Source organism: Taudactylus pleione, unplaced genomic scaffold, assembly GCF_031769625.1.
Source record: "Taudactylus pleione unplaced genomic scaffold, aTauple2 ptg000566l, whole genome shotgun sequence".
In the NCBI taxonomy this organism is placed as follows: Eukaryota; Metazoa; Chordata; class Amphibia; order Anura; family Myobatrachidae; genus Taudactylus; species Taudactylus pleione.
The window spans coordinates 1,057,590-1,084,000 of record NW_028284968.1 but is presented as its reverse complement, the minus strand read 5'-3'; the positions used below and the strand labels follow the sequence as shown (position 1 = coordinate 1,084,000).

General features: G+C 49.3%; 1 protein-coding gene across 2 annotated transcripts in view; it reads left to right on the top strand.

The window, feature by feature from the left end:
• Positions 1–26,411, top strand: part of LOC148481760 (retinoic acid receptor RXR-alpha) — an 81,085-nt gene that overhangs the window by 19,579 nt on the left and 35,095 nt on the right. Inside the window, exon 3 of one of the 2 annotated variants that reach the window (XM_088453037.1) lies at positions 20,546–20,602. The exons of the other annotated variant lie outside the window; for it this stretch is intronic. Within the exon in view, the coding sequence (XP_088309163.1) occupies positions 20,546–20,602 (57 nt within the window). The remainder of the gene's footprint in view (positions 1–20,545; positions 20,603–26,411) is intronic. 2 annotated transcript variants of the gene reach the window in all.

The following is a 26,411-nucleotide window of genomic DNA, read 5'->3' as shown; positions in this document are numbered from 1 at the left end:
AGGTCCCTGACATGAACCCGATGGGGTTCCTGGGACCTTGTCAAACAGGGAAATTCTGTGTCTCCTCCATGTGAGAAGGCACGAGACTATCTGCGCGGTGCCGCTGGCTGGGATGGTCATACACTGCCTCTGTTATACACAATGCCTCCATTATACTAACAGTGTGGCCCATGTATGTGATATGGTCTCAGCGCAAACCTTCATTACCGCTGCAGTAACACGGAGAAAGACGGAGCAGAAGCTATATTGTACGTATTTCACAAACAGGGGCTGATGCTGGGATGGATGGGTCTCTGCGCACAGGCGCCAATGGCGAGCTTTAACATACAGCGAATGTGCAGGATTTACGCATTGCTGCCTATGTCCTTCCGATTCGGGGTCATACGGATCTGGGACGGATTTTTCTTACCATGAAATTGGGCGGCTGTGGACGGAAAACCAATGGAGCTGCTTATCGCTTGTAGCCGCGAGGAACCTCACATTTACCCTACGGAATCATTCATTGGCATAAGGAAGAAAATCAGACTTCTGCGACTAGTACCCGCTGCACCCAGGGCCGCCTGTATGACGCTTATAATCAGCCCCACAACGTGCATGTAATTCACAGCCTCCCTGTGCGCGCGTCCTAAGTGGGGTAGGGGCCTGGGGTGGGCAGGCAAAAAACTGGGGTTTGGGGCCAAGTGTCTTGCATGACCATTGCGTGTCACGGACAACGGGTGTCGTCATGTATGTGGTCTGGGAAAGGAGCCACGACGAGCCAAACAAAGGGCCTGACTCAGACCCGGTCACAAGCGCTGAGCGCTCGCAACCGAGTCGATGGTGGCCCACAGCGCATGTGCACGACGGAGCCGGCTCCGTCGTGTGCATGCTCGAGACCCGGCTAGCGACGGGCAATCCGTCGCTCCGGGTCTCGCACCAAAGGGGGCGAGCTGACGATGTTGAGTGACAGCTCGTCTCCTTTTGTGGGCGGCCCGGGGGGGTGGCTGCCCAAACGGAGGCGTTCCCGAGGGAACGCTTGCCGTTTGGGGGCGGCCCCACTGACCTCACGAGTGATGTCAGTGGAGAGCTTCCGGCTCTGTTAGAGCCGAAAGCTCTCTGGGGCTTGCGATGAGCGAGACCCTACCACAAGGGTCTCGTCGCAAGCCCAATGGTCGCGATGGTCTTGACCATCGAGACCATCATCATGGCCGCTCGCTATAGCTGTGGGTGGTCACCCACAGCTATGCGAGCGGCCAAGAGGCCGCGCCAAAAAAAAAAAAAAAAAAGCCCGGCCCTGATTCAGAGCGAGCGTCTCCGATTCAGGCCCAGAGCCTGTTATCTAATCCTATGTGTGGTATTATTACTTATTTTTTCTTTATACTGTTAGATTTTTGGGGGGGACCTGATCCCCTTACTGGCCTGCACCTCTGCAGCAACAATAGGTCCCTTTCTATAATGTTACTCGGATAATGGACCAAGGACTTATTGCAATAGATTTGGAGGCTTTGGACCTGATGCACGTTGGCGCATTAGGTACCCATAAATAAATGCAGATGTATTCCTGATGTCAGACCTGGCTGCAACTAAGTTCCCGCCCCGCCCCCATCCATCCGCCTGCGAAAGCACCCATCACTATCTGCGCGCTTTTACGCCAGTCTTATAGCTGATGCCAGGATCTGTCGGAATTGGATGGATCTCTATATAAGCGCACATCTGATCACCCAGAGTACAGGCGAACGCTCAGTAACACTCTGTGGAGCTGAATGAGGGGAGATGTGTACCACCCCTCATCGCCTATAGCCGTGTATGGTCTGCTCGGGTGCATCACACAATGGACCCCATTCTGCTGTAATCTCTGCGGTCTTCCTTCCTGTACCGTTCCTTAGAGTCGTCCGTGTCATGTCAGGGGCCTTCATAGGGCATCTCCTAATGGCGCTTACTGCCACCTCCGAAAGTTTTTCGGTGCCATTGTTGCAATGTTGGTGTTGTATTCATTAAGCCAAAAATCAGCATGGCAGCTCACACTTTGTATTATATTTTGTAGGCAGTATCTAATCACTGACAGCAATAGCAACAGTGACCAGGACAGCAATAGCAACAGTGACCAGGACAGCAATAGCAACAGTGACCAGGACAGCAATAGCAACAGTGACCAGGACAGCAATAGCAACAGTGACCAGGACAGCAATAGCAACAGTGACCAGGACAGCAATAGCAACAGTGACCTGGACAGCAATAGCAACAGTGACCTGGACAGCAATAGCAACAGTGACCAGGACAGCAATAGCAACAGTGACCAGGACAGCAATAGCAACAGTGACCTGGACAGCAATAGCAACAGTGACCAGGACAGCAATAGCAACAGTGACCAGGACAGCAATAGCAACAGTGACCAGGACAGCAATAGCAACAGTGACCAGGACAGCAATAGCAACAGTGACCAGGACAGCAATAGCAACAGTGACCTGGACAGCAATAGCAACAGTGACCTGGACAGCAATAGCAACAGTGACCTGGACAGCAATAGCAACAGTGACCAGGACAGCAATAGCAACAGTGACCAGGACAGCAATAGCAACAGTGACCAGGACAGCAATAGCAACAGTGACCAGGACAGCAATAGCAACAGTGACCTGGACAGCAATAGCAACAGTGACCTGGACAGCAATAGCAACAGTGACCAGGACAGCAATAGCAACAGTGACCAGGACAGCAATAGCAACAGTGACCTGGACAGCAATAGCAACAGTGACCAGGACAGCAATAGCAACAGTGACAGCGGCAGGTTTTATAAAACTGAAAAAAAAATTGTAAACAGAGAAGATCCTTATAACAACCTAATTACTACTCTATAATAACTAATGAGTGACTGCTGATGGTGGGTTTCCTTTAAATAGTGATCTCCGTGTATTGTGGGGTGTATCCGGGCGGGCACAGAGGGGGCCGCAGCTCTGTCAGGCGCTTGTGATGCCAGTGAGAGAACATTTGGTTCCCATCCAAGTCACATGTGTGAGAGGAGGACTAAAAGTCCATTATACCCGAGGAAGGAACTTCAGCATAAAAGAGTCCTGAGAGCCCCACCAGAGAACAGCTGGAGCGTTATACCGAGGGGGTTTAGATATATACGTTTCTGCCCATTGTAGCCAGTTATTAATCCTCGGGTAATCCCCACAGCTCGCGCTCTTAGTGTAAAGGGTTACAAAGTGTCCGCTAAAATATAAAGTACATCAGAGGACATAATAGATTATCGTTATTCATCATCCTGGTCAATACTATAGGGAATTGGGCTCATGTGGTTGAGCAACTTTTAGGTGGGTACTTTTTCCGAGGAGGGTTATTTAATTTGTGCTGCACCATCCAATGTGGTCTGTCTTTTGTAAAGTCTGACTGTTGGGCAGAATCCCGCGGCCATTGGGTATGATGGAAATCTGCACCGTTATCTCAGGTCCAAGGGCAGCCTAGGGAGTTAAGTAGTGGCAGGTTGGGAGGAGGGAGGGGGGGGGCTAGGGTGTTGGAAAAGGGACGGCGTAGGGCTTTGGGAAGGGGCGGCGTAGGGAATTCCCCCATCACCTCTATAGTAACACATCCCACATGCATCACCTCCCCAACACCTCTATAGTAACACATCCCACCTGCATGCCCTCCCCCATCACCTCTATAGTAACACATCCCACCTGCATCCCCTCCCCCATCACCTCTATAGTAACACATCCCACCTGCATCCCCTCCCCAACACCTCTATAGTAACACATCCCACCTGCATCCCCTCCCCATCACCTCTATAGTAACACATCCCACCTACATCCCCTCCCCCATCACCTCTATAGTAACACATCCCACCTGCATCCCCTCCCCATCACCTCTATAGTAACACATTCCACCTGCATCACCTCCCCAACACCTCTATAGTAACACATCCCACCTGCATCCCCTCCCCTATCACCTCTATAGTAACACATCCCACCTTCATCCCCTCCCCCATCACCTCTATAGTAACACATCCCACCTGCATCCCCTCCCCCATCACCTCTATAGTAACACATCCCACCTGCATCCCCTCCCCATCACCTCTATAGTAACACATCCCACCTACATCCCCTCCCCCATCACCTCTATAGTAACACATCCCACCTGCATCCCCTCCCCATCACCTCTATAGTAACACATCCCACCTGCATCCCCTCCCCCATCACCTCTATAGTAACACATCCCACCTGCATCCCCTCCCCCATCACCTCTATAGTAACACATTCCACCTGCATCACCTCCCCAACACCTCTATAGTAACACATCCCACCTGCATGCCCTCCCCCATCACCTCTATAGTAACACATCCCACCTGCATCCCCTCCCCCATCACCTCTATAGTAACACATCCCACCTGCATCCCCTCCCCATCACCTCTATAGTAACACATCCCACCTGCATCCCCTCCCCATCACCTCTATAGTAACACATCCCACCTGCATCCCCTCCCCCATCACCTCTATAGTAACACATCCCACCTGCATCCCCTCCCCCATCACCTCTATAGTAACACATTCCACCTGCATCACCTCCCCAACACCTCTATAGTAACACATCCCACCTGCATCCCCTCCCCCATCACCTCTATAGTAAAACATCCCACCTACATCCCCTCCCCATCACCTCTATAGTAACACATTCCACCTGCATCACCTCCCCAACACCTCTATAGTAACACATCCCACCTGCATCCCCTCCCCCATCACCTCTATAGTAACACATCCCACCTGCATCCCCTCCCCCATCACCTCTATAGTAACACATCCCACCTGCATCCCCTCCCCATCACCTCTATAGTAACACATCCCACCTGCATCCCCTCCCCCATCACCTCTATAGTAACACATCCCACCTTCATCCCCTCCCCCATCACCTCTATAGTAACACATCCCACCTGCATCCCCTCCCCCATCACCTCTATAGTAACACATCCCACCTGCATCCCCTCCCCATCACCTCTATAGTAACACATCCCACCTACATCCCCTCCCCCATCACCTCTATAGTAACACATCCCACCTGCATCCCCTCCCCCATCACCTCTATAGTAACACATCCCACCTGCATCCCCTCCCCATCACCTCTATAGTAACACATCCCACCTACATCCCCTCCCCCATCACCTCTATAGTAACACATCCCACCTGCATCCCCTCCCCATCACCTCTATAGTAACACATCCCACCTACATCCCCTCCCCCATCACCTCTATAGTAACACATCCCACCTACATCCCCTCCCCCATCACCTCTATTGTAACACATCCCACCTGCATCCCCTCCCCATCACCTCTATTGTAACACATCCCACCTGCATCCTCTCCCCATCACCTCTATTGTAACACATCCCACCTGCATCCCCTCCCCATCACCTCTGTAGTAACACATCCCACCTGCATCCCCTCCCCATCACCTCTATAGTAACACATCCCACCTGCATCCCCTCCCCCATCACCTCTATAGTAACACATCCCACCTGCATCCCCTCCCCCATCACCTCTATAGTAACACATTCCACCTGCATCACCTCCCCAACACCTCTATAGTAACACATCCCACCTGCATCCCCTCCCCCATCACCTCTATAGTAAAACATCCCACCTACATCCCCTCCCCATCACCTCTATAGTAACACATTCCACCTGCATCACCTCCCCAACACCTCTATAGTAACACATCCCACCTGCATCCCCTCCCCCATCACCTCTATAGTAACACATCCCACCTGCATCCCCTCCCCCATCACCTCTATAGTAACACATCCCACCTGCATCCCCTCCCCATCACCTCTATAGTAACACATCCCACCTGCATCCCCTCCCCCATCACCTCTATAGTAACACATCCCACCATCCCACCTACATCCCCTCCCCCATCACCTCTATAGTAACACATCCCACCTGCATCCCCTCCCCCATCACCTCTATAGTAACACATCCCACCTGCATCCCCTCCCCATCACCTCTATAGTAACACATCCCACCTACATCCCCTCCCCCATCACCTCTATAGTAACACATCCCACCTGCATCCCCTCCCCATCACCTCTATAGTAACACATCCCACCTACATCCCCTCCCCCATCACCTCTATAGTAACACATCCCACCTACATCCCCTCCCCCATCACCTCTATTGTAACACATCCCACCTGCATCCCCTCCCCATCACCTCTATTGTAACACATCCCACCTGCATCCTCTCCCCATCACCTCTATTGTAACACATCCCACCTGCATCCCCTCCCCATCACCTCTATAGTAACACATCCCCTCCCCATCACCTCTATAGTAACACATCCCACCTGCATCCCCTCCCCATCACCTCTATAGTAACACATCCCACCTGCATCCCCTCCCCATCACCTCTATAGTAACACATCCCCTCCCCCATCACCTCTATAGTAACACATCCCCTCCCCATCACCTCTATAGTAACACATCCCCTCCCCATCACCTTTATAGTAACACATCCCCTCCCCCATCACCTCTATAATAACACATCCCACCTACATCCCCTCCCCCATCACCTCTATAATAACACATCCCACCTGCATCCCCTCCCCATCACCTCTATAGTAACACATCCCACCTACATCCCCTCCCCATCACCTCTATAGTAACACATCCCACCTGCATCCCCTCCCCATCACCTCTATAGTAACACATCCCACCTGCATCCCCTCCCCCATCACCTCTATAGTAACACATCCCACCTGCATCCCCTCCCCATCACCTCTATAGTAACACATCCCACCTGCATCCCCTCCCCCATCACCTCTATAGTAACACATCCCACCTGCATCCCCTCCCCCATCTCCTCTATAGTAACACATCCCCTCCCCCATCACCTCTATAGTAACACATCCCACCTGCATCCCCTCCCCATCACCTCTATAGTAACACATCCCACCTGCATCCCCTCCCCATCACCTCTATAGTAACACATCCCACCTGCATCCCCTCCCCCATCACCTCTATAGTAACACATCCCTCCTGCATCCCCTCCCCATCACCTCTATAGTAACACATCCCACCTGCATCCCCTCCCCATCACCTCTATAGTAACACATCCCACCTGCATCCCCTCCCCATCACCTCTATAATAACACATCCCACCTACATCCCCTCCCCATCACCTCTATAGTAACACATCCCACCTGCATCCCCTCCCCCATCACCTCTATAGTAACACATCCCACCTGCATCCCCTCCCCATCACCTCTATAGTAACACATCCCACCAACATCCCCTCCCCATCACCTCTATAGTAACACATCCCACCAACATCCCCTCCCCCATCACCTCTATAGTAACACATCCCACCTGCATCCCCTCCCCATCACCTCTATAGTAACACATCCCACCTGCATCCCCTCCCCATCACCTCTATAGTAAACACATCCCACCTACATCCTCTCCCCATCACCTCTATTGTAACACATCCCACCTGCATCCCCTCCCCATCACCTCTATAGTAACACATCCCCTCCCCATCACCTCTATAGTAACACATCCCACCTGCATCCCCTCCCCATCACCTCTATAGTAACACATCCCACCTGCATCCCCTCCCCATCACCTCTATAGTAACACATCCCCTCCCCCATCACCTCTATAGTAACACATCCCCTCCCCATCACCTCTATAGTAACACATCCCCTCCCCATCACCTTTATAGTAACACATCCCCTCCCCCATCACCTCTATAATAACACATCCCACCTACATCCCCTCCCCCATCACCTCTATAGTAACACATCCCCTCCCCATCACCTCTATAGTAACACATCCCCTCCCCCATCACCTCTATAATAACACATCCCACCTACATCCCCTCCCCCATCACCTCTATAATAACACATCCCACCTGCATCCCCTCCCCATCACCTCTATAGTAACACATCCCACCTACATCCCCTCCCCATCACCTCTATAGTAACACATCCCACCTGCATCCCCTCCCCATCACCTCTATAGTAACACATCCCACCTGCATCCCCTCCCCCATCACCTCTATAGTAACACATCCCACCTGCATCCCCTCCCCATCACCTCTATAGTAACACATCCCACCTGCATCCCCTCCCCCATCACCTCTATAGTAACACATCCCACCTGCATCCCCTCCCCCATCTCCTCTATAGTAACACATCCCCTCCCCCATCACCTCTATAGTAACACATCCCACCTGCATCCCCTCCCCATCACCTCTATAGTAACACATCCCACCTGCATCCCCTCCCCATCACCTCTATAGTAACACATCCCACCTGCATCCCCTCCCCCATCACCTCTATAGTAACACATCCCTCCTGCATCCCCTCCCCATCACCTCTATAGTAACACATCCCACCTGCATCCCCTCCCCATCACCTCTATAGTAACACATCCCACCTGCATCCCCTCCCCATCACCTCTATAATAACACATCCCACCTACATCCCCTCCCCATCACCTCTATAGTAACACATCCCACCTGCATCCCCTCCCCCATCACCTCTATAGTAACACATCCCACCTGCATCCCCTCCCCATCACCTCTATAGTAACACATCCCACCAACATCCCCTCCCCATCACCTCTATAGTAACACATCCCACCAACATCCCCTCCCCCATCACCTCTATAGTAACACATCCCACCTGCATCCCCTCCCCATCACCTCTATAGTAACACATCCCACCTGCATCCCCTCCCCATCACCTCTATAGTAAACACATCCCACCTACATCCCCTCCCCCATCACCTCTATAGTAACACATCCCACCTGCATCCCCTCCCCATCACCTCTATAGTAACACATCCCCTCCCCCATCACCTCTATAGTAACACATCCCACCTGCATCCCCTCCCCCATCACCTCTATAGTAACACATCCCACCTGCATCCCCTCCCCATCACCTCTATAGTAACACATCCCACCTGCATCCCCTCCCCATCACCTCTATAGTAACACATCCCACCTGCATCCCCTCCCCATCACCGCTATAGTAACACATCCCACCTGCATCCCCTCCCCATCACCGCTATAGTAACACATCCCACCTGCATCCCCTCCCCATCACTTCTATAGTAACACATCCCACCTGCATCCCCTCCCCATCACATCTATAGTAACACATCCCCTCCCCATCACCTCTATAGTAACACATCCCACGTTCATCGCCTCCCCCACTACCTCTATAGTAACACATCCCACCTGCATCCCCTCCCCATCACCTCTATAGTAACACATACCACGTGCATCCCCTCCCCATCACCTCTATTGTAACACATCCCACGTGCATCCCCTCCCCATCACCTCTATAGTAACACATCCCACCTACATCCCCTCCCCAACACCTCTATAGTAACACATCCCAGGTTCATCCCCTCCCCCATCACCTCTATAGTAACACATCCCACCTGCATCCCCTCCCCATCACCTCTATAGTAACGCATACCACGTGCATCCCCTTCCCATCACCTCTATAGTAACGCATCCCACGTGCATCCCCTCCCCATCACCTCTATAGTAACACATCCCACCTACATCCCCTCCCCCATCACCTCTATAGTAACACATCCCACCTGCATCCCCTCCCCATCACCTCTATAGTAACACATCCCACCAACATCCCCTCCCCCATCACCTCTATAGTAACACATCCCACCTGCATCCCCTCCCCATCACCTCTATAGTAACACATCCCCTCCCCATCACCTCTATAGTAACACATCCCACGTGCATCCCCATCACCTCTATAGTAACACATCCCACGTGCATCCCCTCCCCCATCACCTCTATAGTAACACATCCCACCTACATCCCCTCCCCATCACCTGTATAGTAACACATCCCACCTACATCCCCTCCCCATCACCTCTATAGTAACAAATCCCCTCCCCATCACCTCTATAGTAACACATCCCACCTGCATCCCCTCCCCCATCACCTCTGTAGTAACACATCCCACCTGCATCCCCTCCCCATCACCTCTATAGTAACACATCCCACCTGCATCCCCTCCCCATCACCTCTATAGTAACACATCCCACCTGCATCCCCTCCCCCATCACCTCTATAGTAACACATCCCACCTGCATCCCCTCCCCAACACCTCTATAGTAACACATCTCACGTGCATCCCCTCCCCCATCACCTCTATAGTAACACATCCCACCTGCATCCCCATCACCTCTATAGTAACACATCCCACGTGCATCCCCTCCCCATCACCTCTATAGTAACACATCCCACGTGCATCCCCTCCCCATCACCTCTATAGTAACACATCCCACCTGTATCCCCTCCCCCATCACCTCTATAGTAACACATCCCACCTGCATCCCCATCACCTCTATAGTAACACATCCCACATGCATCCCCTCCCCATCACCTCTATAGTAACACATCCCACCTGCATCACCTCCCCATCACCTCTATAGTAACACATCCCACCTACATCCCCTCCCCCATCACCTCTATAGTAACACATCCCACCTACATCCCCTCCCCATCACCTCTATAGTAACACATCCCACCTACATCCCCTCCCCATCACCTCTATAGTAACACATCCCCTCCCCATCACCTCTATAGTAACACATCCCACCTGCATCCCCTCCCCCATCACCTCTATAGTAACACATCCCACCTGCATCCCCTCCCCCATCACCTCTATAGTAACACATCCCACCTGCATCCCCTCCCCCATCACCTCTATAGTAACACATCCCACCTACATCCCCTCCCCATCACCTCTATAGTAACACATCCCCTCCCCATCACCTCTATAGTAACACATCCCACCTGCATCCCCTCCCCCATCACCTCTATAGTAACACATCCCACCTGCATCCCCTCCCCCATCACCTCTATAGTAACACATCCCACCTGCATCCCCTCCCCCATCACCTCTATAGTAACACATCCCACCTGCATCCCCTCCCCCATCACCTCTATAGTAACACATCCCACCTGCATCCCCTCCCCCATCACCTCTATAGTAACACATCCCACCTGCATCCCCTCCCCATCACCTCTATAGTAACACATCCCACCTGCATCCCCTCCCCCATCACCTCTATAGTAACACATTCCACCTGCATCCCCTCCCCATCACCTCTATAGTAACACATCCCACCGGCATCCCCTCCCCATCACCTCTATAGTAACACATCCCCTCCCCCATCACCTCTATATTAACACATCCCACCTGCATCCCCTCCCCATCACCTCTATAGTAACACATCCCACCTGCATCCCCTCCCCCATCACCTCTATAGTAACACATCCCACCTGCATCCCCTCCCCATCAGCTCTATAGTAACACATCCCCTCCCCATCACCTCTATAGTAACACATCCCACCTGCATCCCCTCCCCCATCACCTCTATAGTAACACATCCCACCTGCATCCCCTCCCCATCACCTCTATAGTAACACATCCCACCTACATCCCCTCCCCATCACCTCTATAGTAAACACATCCCACCTACATCCCCTCCCCCATCACCTCTATAGTAACACATCCCACCTGCATCCCCTCCCCCATCACCTCTATAGTAACACATCCCTCCTACATCCCCTCCCCATCACCTGTATAGTAACACATCCCACCTACATCCCCTCCCCATCACCTCTATAGTAACACATCCCCTCCCCATGACCTCTATAGTAACACATCCCACCTGCATCCCCTCCCCCATCACCTCTATAGTAACACATCCCACCTGCATCCCCTCCCCCATCACCTCTATAGTAACACATCCCACCTGCATCCCCTCCCCATCACCTCTATAGTAACACATCCCACCTGCATCCCCTCCCCCATCACCTCTATAGTAACACATCCCACCTGCATCCCCTCCCCAACACCTCTATAGTAACACATCCCACGTGCATCCCCTCCCCCATCACCTCTATAGTAACACATCCCACCTGCATCCCCATCACCTCTATAGTAACACATCCCACGTGCATCCCCTCCCCATCACCTCTATAGTAACACATCCCACCTGTATCCCCTCCCCCATCACCTCTATAGTAACACATCCCACCTGCATCCCCATCACCTCTATAGTAACACATCCCACGTGCATCCCCTCCCCATCACCTCTATAGTAACACATCCCACGTGCATCCCCTCCCCATCACCTCTATAGTAACACATCCCACCTACATCCCCTCCCCCATCACCTCTATAGTAACACTTCCCACCTGCATCCCCTCCCCCATCACCTCTATAGTAACACATCCCACCTACATCCCCTCCCCATCACCTCTATAGTAACACATCCCACCTACATCCCCTCCCCATCACCTCTATATTAACACATCCCCTCCCCATCACCTCTATAGTAACACATCCCACCTGCATCCCCTCCCCCATCACCTCTATAGTAGCACGTCCCACCTGCATCCCCTCCCCCATCACCTCTATAGTAACACGTCCCACCTGCATCCCCTCCCCCATCACCTCTATAGTAACACATCCCACCTGCATCCCCTCCCCCATCACCTCTATAGTAACACATCCCACCTGCATCCCCTCCCCCATCACCTCTATAGTAACACATCCCACCTGCATCCCCTCCCCCATCACCTCTATAGTAACACATCCCACCTGCATCCCCTCCCCATCACCTCTATAGTAACACTTCCCACCTGCATCCCCTCCCCATCACCTCTATAGTAACACTTCCCACCTGCATCCCCTCCCCCATCAGCTCTATAGTAACACATTCCAACTGCATCCCCTCCCCATCACCTCTATAGTAACACATGCCACCTGCATCCCCTCCCCATCACCTCTATAGTAACACATCCCACCTGCATCACCTCCCCATCACCTCTATAGTAAACACATCCCACCTACATCCCCTCCCCCATCACCTCTATAGTAACACATCCCACCTGCATCCCCTCCCCATCACCTCTATAGTAACACATCCCACCTGCATCCCCTCCCCCATCACCTCTATAGTAACACATCCCACCTGCATCCCCTCCCCCATCACCTCTATAGTAACACATCCCACCTGCATCCCCTCCCCATCACCTCTATAGTAACACATCCCACCTGCATCCCCTCCCCCATCACCTCTATAGTAACACATCCCACCTGCATCCCCTCCCCATCACCTCTATAGTAACACATCCCACCTGCATCCCCTCCCCATCACTTCTATAGTAACACATCCCACCTGCATCCCCTCCCCATCACCTCTATAGTAACACATCCCACATGCATCCCCTCCCCATCACCTCTATAGTAACACATCCCACCTACATCCCCTCCCCCATCACCTCTATAGTAACACATCCCTTCTGCATCCCCTCCCCCATCACCTGTATAGTAACACATCCCACCTACATCCCCTCCCCATCACCTCTATAGTAACACATCCCCTCCCCATCACCTCTATAGTAACACATCCCACCTACATCCCCTCCCCATCACCTCTATAGTAACACATCCCCTCCCCATCACCTCTATAGTAACACATCCCACCTGCATCCCCTCCCCCATCACCTCTGTAGTAACACATCCCACCTGCATCCCCTCCCCATCACCTCTATAGTAACACATCCCACCTGCATCCCCTCCCCCATCACCTCTATAGTAACACATCCCTCCTACATCCCCTCCCCATCACCTGTATAGTAACACATCCCACCTACATCCCCTCCCCATCACCTCTATAGTAACACATCCCCTCCCCATGACCTCTATAGTAACACATCCCACCTGCATCCCCTCCCCAACACCTCTATAGTAACACATCCCACGTGCATCCCCTCCCCCATCACCTCTATAGTAACACATCCCACCTGCATCCCCATCACCTCTATAGTAACACATCCCACGTGCATCCCCTCCCCATCACCTCTATAGTAACACATCCCACCTGTATCCCCTCCCCCATCACCTCTATAGTAACACATCCCACCTGCATCCCCATCACCTCTATAGTAACACATCCCACGTGCATCCCCTCCCCATCACCTCTATAGTAACACATCCCACGTGCATCCCCTCCCCATCACCTCTATAGTAACACATCCCACCTACATCCCCTCCCCCATCACCTCTATAGTAACACTTCCCACCTGCATCCCCTCCCCCATCACCTCTATAGTAACACATCCCACCTACATCCCCTCCCCATCACCTCTATAGTAACACATCCCACCTACATCCCCTCCCCATCACCTCTATAGTAACACATCCCCTCCCCATCACCTCTATAGTAACACATCCCACCTGCATCCCCTCCCCCATCACCTCTATAGTAGCACGTCCCACCTGCATCCCCTCCCCCATCACCTCTATAGTAACACGTCCCACCTGCATCCCCTCCCCCATCACCTCTATAGTAACACATCCCACCTGCATCCCCTCCCCCATCACCTCTATAGTAACACATCCCACCTGCATCCCCTCCCCCATCACCTCTATAGTAACACATCCCACCTGCATCCCCTCCCCCATCACCTCTATAGTAACACATCCCACCTGCATCCCCTCCCCATCACCTCTATAGTAACACTTCCCACCTGCATCCCCTCCCCATCACCTCTATAGTAACACTTCCCACCTGCATCCCCTCCCCCATCAGCTCTATAGTAACACATTCCAACTGCATCCCCTCCCCATCACCTCTATAGTAACACATGCCACCTGCATCCCCTCCCCATCACCTCTATAGTAACACATCCCACCTGCATCACCTCCCCATCACCTCTATAGTAAACACATCCCACCTACATCCCCTCCCCCATCACCTCTATAGTAACACATCCCACCTGCATCCCCTCCCCATCACCTCTATAGTAACACATCCCCTCCCCCATCACCTCTATAGTAACACATCCCACCTGCATCCCCTCCCCCATCACCTCTATAGTAACACATCCCACCTGCATCCCCTCCCCCATCACCTCTATAGTAACACATCCCACCTGCATCCCCTCCCCATCACCTCTATAGTAACACATCCCACCTGCATCCCCTCCCCCATCACCTCTATAGTAACACATCCCACCTGCATCCCCTCCCCATCACCTCTATAGTAACACATCCCACCTGCATCCCCTCCCCATCACTTCTATAGTAACACATCCCACCTGCATCCCCTCCCCATCACCTCTATAGTAACACATCCCACATGCATCCCCTCCCCATCACCTCTATAGTAACACATTCCACCTACATCCCCTCCCCCATCACCTCTATAGTAACACATCCCTTCTGCATCCCCTCCCCCATCACCTGTATAGTAACACATCCCACCTACATCCCCTCCCCATCACCTCTATAGTAACACATCCCCTCCCCATCACCTCTATAGTAACACATCCCACCTACATCCCCTCCCCATCACCTCTATAGTAACACATCCCCTCCCCATCACCTCTATAGTAACACATCCCACCTGCATCCCCTCCCCCATCACCTCTGTAGTAACACATCCCACCTGCATCCCCTCCCCCATCACCTCTGTAGTAACACATCCCACCTGCATCCCCTCCCCATCACCTCTATAGTAACACATCCCACCTGCATCCCCTCCCCATCACCTCTATAGTAACACATCCCACCTGCATCCCCTCCCCCATCACCTCTGTAGTAACACATCCCACCTGCATCCCCTCCCCCATCACCTCTATAGTAACACATCCCACCTGCATCCCCTCCCCATCACCTCTATAGTAACACATCCCACCTGCATCCCCTCCCCCATCACCTCTATAGTAACACATCCCACCTGCATCCCCTCCCCAACACCTCTATAGTAACACATCCCACGTGCATCCCCTCCCCCATCACCTCTATAGTAACACATCCCACCTGCATCCTCTCCCCATCACCTCTATAGTAACACATCCCACCTACATCCCCTCCCCATCACCTCTATAGTAACACATCCCCCTCCCCATCACCTCTATAGTAACACATCCCACCTGCATCCCCTCCCCCATCACCTCTATAGTAACACATCCCACCTGTATCCCCTCCCCCATCACCTCTATAGTAACACATCCCACCTGCATCCCCATCACCTCTATAGTAACACATCCCACGTGCATCCCCTCCCCCATCACCTCTATAGTAACACATCCCACTTGTATCCCCTCCCCCATCACCTCTATAGTAACACATCCCACCTGCATCCCCTCCCCCATCACCTCTATAGTAACACATCCCACCTGCATCCCCTCCCCCATCACCTCTATAGTAACACATCCCACCTGCATCCCCTCCCCCATCACCTCTATAGTAACACATCCCACCTGCATCCCCTCCCCATCACCTCTATAGTAACACATCCCACCTGCATCCCCTCCCCCATCACCTCTATAGTAACACATCCCACCTGCATCCCCTCCCCCATCACCTCTATAGTAACACATTCCACCTGCATCCCCTCCCCATCACCTCTATAGTAACACATCCCACCTGCATCCCCTCCCCATCACCTCTATAGTAACACATCCCACCTGCATCACCTCCCCATCACCTCTATAGTAACACATCCCACCTGCATCCCCTCCCCCGTCACCTCTATAGTAACACATCCCCTCCCCCATCACCTCTATAGTAACACATCCCCTCCCCATCACCTCTACAGTAACACATCCCACCTGCATCCCCTCCCCATCACCTCTATAGTAACACATCCCACCTACATCCCCTCCCCCATCACCTCTATAGTAACACATCCCACCTGCATCCCCTCCCCCATCACCTCTATAGTAACACATCCCACCTACATCCCCTCCCCATCACCTCTATAGTAACACATCCCACCTACATCCCCTCCCCATCACCTCTATAGTAACACATCCCACCTACATACCCTCCCCATCACCTCTATAGTAACACATCCCCTCCCCATCACCTCTATAGTAACACATCCCACCTGCATCCCCTCCCCCATCACCTCTATAGTAACACATCCCACCTGCATCCCCTCCCCATCACCTCTATAGTAACACATCCCACCTGCATCCTCTCCCCATCACCTCTATACTAACACATCCCACCTGCATCCTCTCCCCCATCACCTCTATAGTAACACATCCCACCTGCATCCTCATCCCATCACCTCTATAGTAACACATCCCACCTGCATCCCCTCCCCATCACCTCTATAGTAACACATCCCCTCCCCATCACCTCTATAGTAACACATCACCTCCCCATCACCTCTATAGTAACACATCCACTCCCCATCACCTCTATAGTAACACATCCCACCTGATTCCCCTCCCCCATCACCTCCATAGTAACACATCCCACCTGCATCCCCTCCCCCATCCCCTCTGTAGTCACACGTCCCCCCTTCATCACCTCTGTAGTAACATGTATCCTCTTCATCACCTCTGTAGTAACATGTATCCTCTTCATCACCTCTGTAGTAACATATATCCTCTTCATCCCCTCTGTAATAACATGTATCCTCTTCATCACCTCTGTAGTAACATGTATCCTCTTCATCACCTCTGTAGTAACATGTATCCTCTTCATCCCCTCTGTAGTAACATGTATCGTCTTCATCACCTCTGTAGTAACATGTATCCTCTTCATCCCCTCTGTAGTAACACGTATCCTCTTCATCACCTCTGTAATAACACGTATCCTCTTCATCACCTCTGTAGTAACACGTGTCCTCTTCATCACCTCTGTAGTAACACGTATCCTCTTCATCACCTCTGTAGTAACACGTATCCTCTTCATCCCCTCTGTAGTAACACGTATCCTCTTCATCACCTCTGTAGTAACACGTATCCTCTTCATCACCTCTGTAGTAACACGTATCCTCTTCATCACCTCTGTAGTAACACGTATCCTCTTCATCACCTCTGTAGTAACACGTATCCTCTTCATCACCTCTGTAGTAACATGTATCCTCTTCATCACCTCTGTAGTAACATGTATCCTCTTCATCCCCTCTGTAGTAACATGTATCCTCTTCATCACCTCTGTAGTAACATGTGTCCTCTTCATCACCTCTGTAGTAACATGTGTCCTCTTCATCACCTCTGTAGTAACATGTATCCTCTTCATCCCCTCTGTAGTAACATGTATCCTCTTCATCACCTCTGTAGTAACATGTATCCTCTTCATCCCCTCTGTAGTAACATGTATCCTCTTCATCCCCTCTGTAGTAACATGTATCCTCTTCATCACCTCTGTAGTAACATGTATCCTCTTCATCCCCTCTGTAGTAACATGTATCCTCTTCATCCCCTCTGTAGTAACATGTATCCTCTTCATCCCCTCTGTAGTAACATGTATCCTCTTCATCACCTCTGTAGTAACATGTGTCCTCTTCATCACCTCTGTAGTAACATGTGTCCTCTTCATCCCCTCTGTAGTAACATGTATCCTCTTCATCCCCTCTGTAGTAACATGTATCCTCTTCATCCCCTCTGTAGTAACATGTATCCTCTTCATCCCCTCTGTAATAACATGTATCCTCTTCATCCCCTCTGTATTAACATGTATCCTCTTCATCCCCTCTGTATTAACATGTGTCCTCTTCATCACCTCTGTAATAACATGTATCCTCTTCATCACCTCTGTATTAACATGTGTCCTCTTCATCACCTCTGTCGTAACATGTGTCCTCTTCATCACCTCTGTAGTAACATGTATCCTCTTCATCCCCTCTGTAGTAACATGTATCCTCTTCATCCCCTCTGTAGTAACATGTATCCTCTTCATCACCTCTGTAGTAATATGTATCCTCTTCATCACCTCTGTAGTAACATGTATCCTCTTCATCCCCTCTGTAGTAACATGTATCCTCTTCATCACCTCTGTAGTAACATGTATCCTCTTCATCACCTCTGTAGTAACATGTATCCTCTTCATCACCTCTGTAGTAACATGTATCCTCTTCATCCCCTCTGTAATAACATGTATCCTCTTCATCACCTCTGTAGTAACATGTATCCTCTTCATCCCCTCTGTAATAACATGTATCCTCTTCATCCCCTCTGTAGTAACATGTATCCTCTTCATCCCCTCTGTAATAACATGTATCCTCTTCATCACCTCTGTAGTAACATGTATCCTCTTCATCCCCTCTGTAATAACATGTATCCTCTTCATCACCTCTGTAGTAACTTGTATCCTCTTCATCCCCTCTGTAGTAACATGTATCCTCTTCATCACCTCTGTAATAACATGTATCCTCTTCATCACCTCTGTAATAACATGTATCCTCTTCATCCCCTCTGTAATAACATGTATCCTCTTCATCCCCTCTGTAGTAACATGTATCCTCTTCATCCCCTCTGTAGTAACATGTATCCTCTTCATCCCCTCTGTAGTAACATGTATCCTCTTCATCACCTCTGTAATAACATGTATCCTCTTCATCACCTCTGTAATAACATGTATCCTCTTCATCACCTCTGTAGTAAAGTGTCACCTCATTGCCTCTATAGTATCACATACTCCCAATCACCTCTGTAGTAACACCCCCATCACTACTGTGTTTCTCTCTCTATGTAGGCAGGGAGAGACTGATGGCTTTGTAGACTTGCTCAGCAAAAAAAATGCACAGTGTGGATTGAAGGACAAAACCAGTGATGTCACAGGGAAATCAAATTGTTATCCCCATGTCACCTATACCATATCACATTGGGACACGCTCTTAACCCGGCGTTATTGTGGTGGAAAGTTGTTACACGTACGTTGAGGTGGGTCATTATGACCTCGGGTATATTTTATGCCTGATTTAGACATTTTAAGGATGATTTTAGAAGATTATTAGTAGATTTGGAATATTGAACCATTGAATGAGGTATTTTGATCAAATAAAAAGTCGTAGAGAAGGAACTTTATTTCTACGTAGTTCTATGTGTTATTGCTAATATTTGAACAGAAAATAAACTTTTCATCTAAAATTAAACTTTTTCATTGACTTAAGTATGAGATCGTTGAAAATTAAAACAATACAAAAGAACAAAAAAAAAAAATGGTTACACCGACATTGAGGTTGGCTCATAATAACCCTTTTGGACTTTGCGCCCGGTTCTCTGCGCCGATGCCAGCTGACTGAGTGGTAGAGGAGAAAGGGGTAGTGAGGGACTTTAACTCCAGCTACTGAGAGGTTTGTCAATGTCGCTTAAAATGTACACTTAATTTAAACCGTCCAGGGTCGTTGACCGGGTTAAAGATGTGGGCGGAGCTTCACCTGTGCGCAAATGGGGAGAGGGGATACAGTGTAATTTACGGTGGAATGTCAGAGAAACACTGAACAATGTATTTAACTTCATATTTTTTTTTTCTCATTAGCATTTTATTATAATATATGGGGGGGGGGTTCACGTTAGCGCCACACAAGCGTAGCGGTATCTCGGGGGAAGGAATGTAACCGTACTGGCCGATGTGGTTATAGGATGTATTAGGAGCCTGAGAGCACTCGCTGTTTCCCACGTGGCGGCGGCTGGGACTCCAGGTCTCTGAGCGAGCTAGAGTGTGACATGTGTGCTGTGCGCGCCAGGAGACATCCAATAATTCTTTTTATTCTATGACAGGGATGGCGCCCCATCCATCCCAGCACACAAGAGATCTGCGGTGTCAGACGGAACAAGGTATTTTCACCACAGACGTTTTATTGTTGATGACGGAACGTGAGGTCGTTGGCTCGCTCGTTCCTAATGTTTGCCTACTAACAAAATGACATTTTTCCATGATCACTGTAATAAGACACACCATGTACCCCAATCTGTGCAGGTGCCCACTGTACCCATATTTACACATTACGCTGCTGCTGGTCTGGTTAGATTGTATCCTCGCTGCTGAACTGTGTTGCTGAAAATACCACTACAGACGCATTGCTGGGCTCACAAGGCCAGTCCCCGCTCCCTGCTACCTTAGAGGAGAACAACATCTGAAACCAAAAATTCAGTTTGGGGTGAACTTCTACATGAATCCTGGGTTCCAGCGGGTCCTCACTCTTGTTGTTCATGGACAAAGCACTGTCCGTATGAATGAAGACCGTCCTTACAGGAGAAAAGCTTCTCTGTAGTCTATCTTGCTTCTTGCCAAGTTTGGCCAGTCACCTCCCCACCCCCCACCCCCAATTGCTGAGCCCACAGTAGACCTTCGGGGTCGCTTCAGTGGGGAAAGCAACACTTGATTGGACAGGGTACAACTGCAACCAACAGGTGTCTCCACCTCTCCAGTCCCCTAAGGCTCAGGAGGATGGGTTCTATTTCTGTTTAAGTAGTCTTTACAAGGGGAGAGATCCCAGTGAGACCCCCGATAATTAGGCTGGATTTGGGGGGAGTTCTTCTTTATGGAACCAAATCGCACAACTTATGCTCCCTTCCGCTGCCGGGTTACATGTGGCTGCAAGTGAGAGTTATACTGTTGTCATTTATATACTACCTGGTCAGGTGCTTTTGTTCTGTAGCATCTATATGGGGCTATAACTCCCAAGTTGTCTTCAGGTTAATGATGCAATGGTCCGGAATCCCTATGCCACATACGCTTGTAACATTCTCCGTAAACGCTGTAACGCGATCTCCCTCCCTAACAAAAGACACTTTATTCCGGTGACAAAGACACTTTTGTGCTATCACTATAAAATGCCCCAAAATGATAAATATCTCTCTGTAAAGTTACCAGAGATGATGGCTCAGAGTGACCGGCCGTCCCCGCGTAGCGTTGCACAGGTGTCTTTCAAAATAAACGAAAAAGCAACACGGATTAGTGTATGAATGTGTTACAGGCTGTGGTGGTTATTGTATCCTGTTCCTGAAGCCATCAGTCTGTTCCTGCAGCTAGTATGATGCTGGATCTGTCTCCTACCTGCCATTTACGTTTTGGGGCCTCTGGCACTGGAGATGGCACAGCAACAGGAATTAGAGGAGACCGATTGAAACAGTGTAGCATTTCTGGAAGAACATATATATATATATATATATATATATATGTGTGTGTGTGTGTGTGTAATGTTGCACTTTACATTAGGAATGGGACAAGAGGCTCTAGCAGGACACGGCGATAGATTGAGATATGCAGGGATATAGGCAATCCATGTCTGTACTATGAGCGTGGGCCTCTCTGTGCTTTCCCAAAACTTCAATCAGGACACATGTAAATTTGCGTTCATGGGTTTTATAATTGAAGTAATTTTGGGATGAATCCACTTTATTAATAATAAATCTGATTTTTTTTTTTTTTTAAATTAAGAGTTTTTTTTAAAGATTTTTAAATATGGTCATGGGTAGCAGAGATGGGAGTGTTGTGTTCCCCAATTATGGCTCTTAAAGCATAAAATTGCCCCCCCCCCCCCCCTACTGGGGAAACACCGCTTTCTGACAAAATGACTTTCTCCATCCCCGATGTCCAGCTATCTGCACCAAGTTTTTAGGAAAAACGTGTTCAGGAACCAGAGCCCAGTGATAGGTGAATCATATAGGCTGCCATTTGGAGGTTGGGGCAAAGTCGCTAGGAAGTAGTGTGACATCAGTGCCTCATGCCTCAGTGAGTTCTGTGTTCCTAGAGGCACTCCCGTTGCCTGTAAGGAGCAGCAGGTGGACTTTATTAGATGTAACACGTTAAGGACCTGTCTGCTGCACTTACCTCACTCAAAGCCATTGTAAAACAATTATCTGACAGTAATAGAAAAGGACTCTGGCGTCATCAGGACATAGGTTTGTATAGTGACTTATGTACAGATGGGCGACGATTGTGCCGCTAATAAATAGGTGACTAATTCCTCCTTACACAGATTACAAGAAAAAAGCTTAATAAATGTGCATTAAAAAGAAACTAAACCGGTGCTGTTTTCACTGCAACGTCATTATTTCTGGGGCCATAAATGGGGATTGCTAAAGTTATTGCCTGCAGAGAAAATTAGCATAGGAAGCATTGGCAAAAATACCGCCACCACCTGGGTACAGGAAAGGTGCGCGGTATGCGTATGGCGTTTTCAGACCCAGTCGTGCATTGATCGTTGCAGTCTCAACGCTGTTGCAGGCGCTGTTTCTATGCATGTCTTTCCCTGGCTGTTGTTATTAGTGACTGAGGGGTCTCCCCATGTATAGAGCCCTATGTACCATCTCTGTTTGTTTATCTAGTATACTGGGTATAAAAGGAACTCCTCGTGAGGTATATTATACCTGGCTGTCCAGGGGGCATGTACGTACAGCCAAAAGACAGAGGTTCCCAAACTTCGCCAATACAGGCCAGGTTTTAAGGATTTCCATGCTTGAGCACAGGCAACTTACTACTTCAGTCAATTTGTTTAAACCATCTGGACTCAAGCATGGATATCCTTAAAACCTGGACTGTAATGCCATAAGGGGGTTAAACAGACTGTCGTTTTGTAGATTATAGCTTATAATGACCTTGTCAGGGACTCCAGACAGTCAGCGCTGCCTCTGTGTGAACCAGTGTAACCTTGCTGGGAGTACAGACTCCTTTTGTCACAAGACTCACTGCCCCCCCCCCCCCCCCTTTTATACCAGCAATTTCCTGTCTTGCTACTTTTCTTTTTGCAGAAATGTGTCTGCCCTTCTTACTTGCTGCAGGATTAATTTTCATTATTAACAAACAAAGCCAATTATCACTGGGAGTGATGACTTGTATACTGGTTAGGTCAGACAGGCAGCGATTACATTGCTAGTGACATCACACACTCCATTATATATTTTAAAACATTAGTGGAAACTTGTAAGAAGAGAAATGCAAAACAGCAATTAAGAGCGGACCCTGTATAGTAACATTACTGTGCGGGATGAGATGACCCTATATAGTAACATTACTGTGCAGGATGAGAGGACCCTATATGGTAACATTACTGTGCAGGATGAGCAGACCCTATATAGTAACATTACTGTACTGGATGAGCGGACCCTGTATAGTAACATTACTGTGCGGGATGAGAGGACCCTATATAGTAACATTACTGTGCAGGATGAGAGGACCCTATATAGTAACATTACTGTGCAGGATGAGAGGACCTTATATAGTAACATTACTGTGCAGGATGAGAGGACCCTATATGGTAACATTACTGTGCAGGATGAGCAGACCCTATATAGTAACATTACTGTACTGGATGAGCGGACCCTGTATAGTAACATTACTGTGCGGGATGAGAGGACCCTATATAGTAACATTACTGTGCAGGATGAGAGGACCCTATATAGTAACATTACTGTACTGGATGAGCGGACCCTGTATAGTAACATTACTGTGCGGGATGAGAGGACCCTATATAGTAACATTACTGTGCAAGATGAGAGGACCCTATATAGTAACATTACTGTGCAGGATGAGAGGACCCTATATAGTAACATTACTGTACTGGATGAGCGGACCCTGTATAGTAACATTACTGTGCCAGATGAGAGGACCCTATATAGTAGCATTACTGTGCAGGATGAGCAGACCCTGTATACTAACATTACTGTGTGGGATGAGAGGACCCTATATAGTAACTTCTGTTTAGGATGAGCGGACCCTATATAGTAACATTACTGTGCAGGATGAGAGGACCCTATATAGTAACATTAATGTGCCGGATGAGAGGACCCTATATAGTAACATTACTGTGCAGGATGAGCAGACCCTGTATACTAACATTACTGTGTGGGATGAGAGGACCCTATATAGTAACTTCTGTTTAGGATGAGCGGACCCTATATAGTAACATTACTGTGCAGGATGAGAGGACCCTATATAGTAACATTACTGTGCCGGATGAGAGGACCCTATATAGTAACATTACTGTACTGGATGAGCGGACCCTGTATAGTAACATTACTGTGCCAGATGAGAGGACCCTATATAGTAGCATTACTGTGCCGGATGAGAGGACCCTATATTATTATTATTATTACCAGTTATTTATATAGTGCACACATCATCCGCAGCGCTTTACAGAGAATATTTAGCCATTCACATCAGTCCCTGCCCCAGTGGAGCTTACAATCTATATTCCCTATCACATGCACACACATACACAATAGGGGTAATTTGTGTTGGGAGCCAATTAACCTACCAGTATATTTTTGGAGTGTGGGAGGTAACCGGAGTACCCAGAGGAAACCCACGCAAGCACAGGGAGAATATACAAACTCCACACAGGTAGGGCCATGGTGGGAACCGAACCCATGACCTCAGTGCTATGAGGCAGTAACGCTAACCATTACACCGTCTATGCTGCGTATATAGTAGTTACTGTGCCAGATGAGCAGACCCTATATAGTAACATTACTGTGCGGGATGAGAGGACCCTATATAGTAACATTACTGGATGATATGACCCTATATAGTAACATTAATGTACGAGATGAGAGGACCCCTATATAGTAACAATGCATTGTGAGTTGAGAGGACCGTATATAGTAACATTACTGTGCGGGATGGGAGGACACTATATAGTAATATTACTGTGCTGTATATGACCCTATATAGTAGTTACTGTGCTGGATGATATGACCCTATATAGTTATTGTGCGGGATGATAGGACCCTGTATAGTAACATTACTGTGCGTGATGAGAGGACCCTGTATAGTAACATTACTCTGCAGGATGAGATGACACTATATAGTAACATTACTGTTTAGGATGAGCGGACCCTATATAGTAACATTACTGTGCGGGATGAGAGGACCCTATATAGTAACATTACTGTGCAAGATGAGAGGACCCTATATAGTAACATTACTGTGCAGGATGAGAGGACCTTATATAGTAACATTACTGTACTGGATGAGCGGACCCTGTATAGTAACATTACTGTGCCAGATGAGAGGACCCTATATAGTAACATTACTGTACTGTATATGACCCTATATAGTAGTTACTGTGCTGGATGATATGACCCTATATAGTAGTTACTGTGCAGGATGAGAGGACCCTATATGGTAACATTACTGTGCAGGATGAGCAGACCCTATATAGTAACATTACTGTGCGTGATGAGAGGACCCTATATAGTAACATTACTGTGCAGGATGAGCGGACCCTATATAGTAACATTACTGTGCGTGATGAGAGGACCCTATATAGTAACATTACTGTGCAGGATGAGCGGACCCTGTATAGTAACATTACTGTGCGTGATGAGAGGACCCTATATAGTAACATTACTGTGCAGGATGAGAGGACCCTATATAGTAACATTACTGTTTAGGATGAGCGGACCCTGTATAGTAACATTACTGTACTGGATGAGCGGACCCTGTATAGTAACATTACTGTTTAGGATGAGCGGACCCTATATAGTAACATTACTGTACTGGATGAGAGGCCCCTATATAGTAACATTACTGTGCAGGATGAGAGGACCCTATATAGTAACATTACTGTACTGGATGAGCGGACCCTGTATAGTAACATTACTGTGCCAGATGAGAGGACCCTATATAGTAGCATTACTG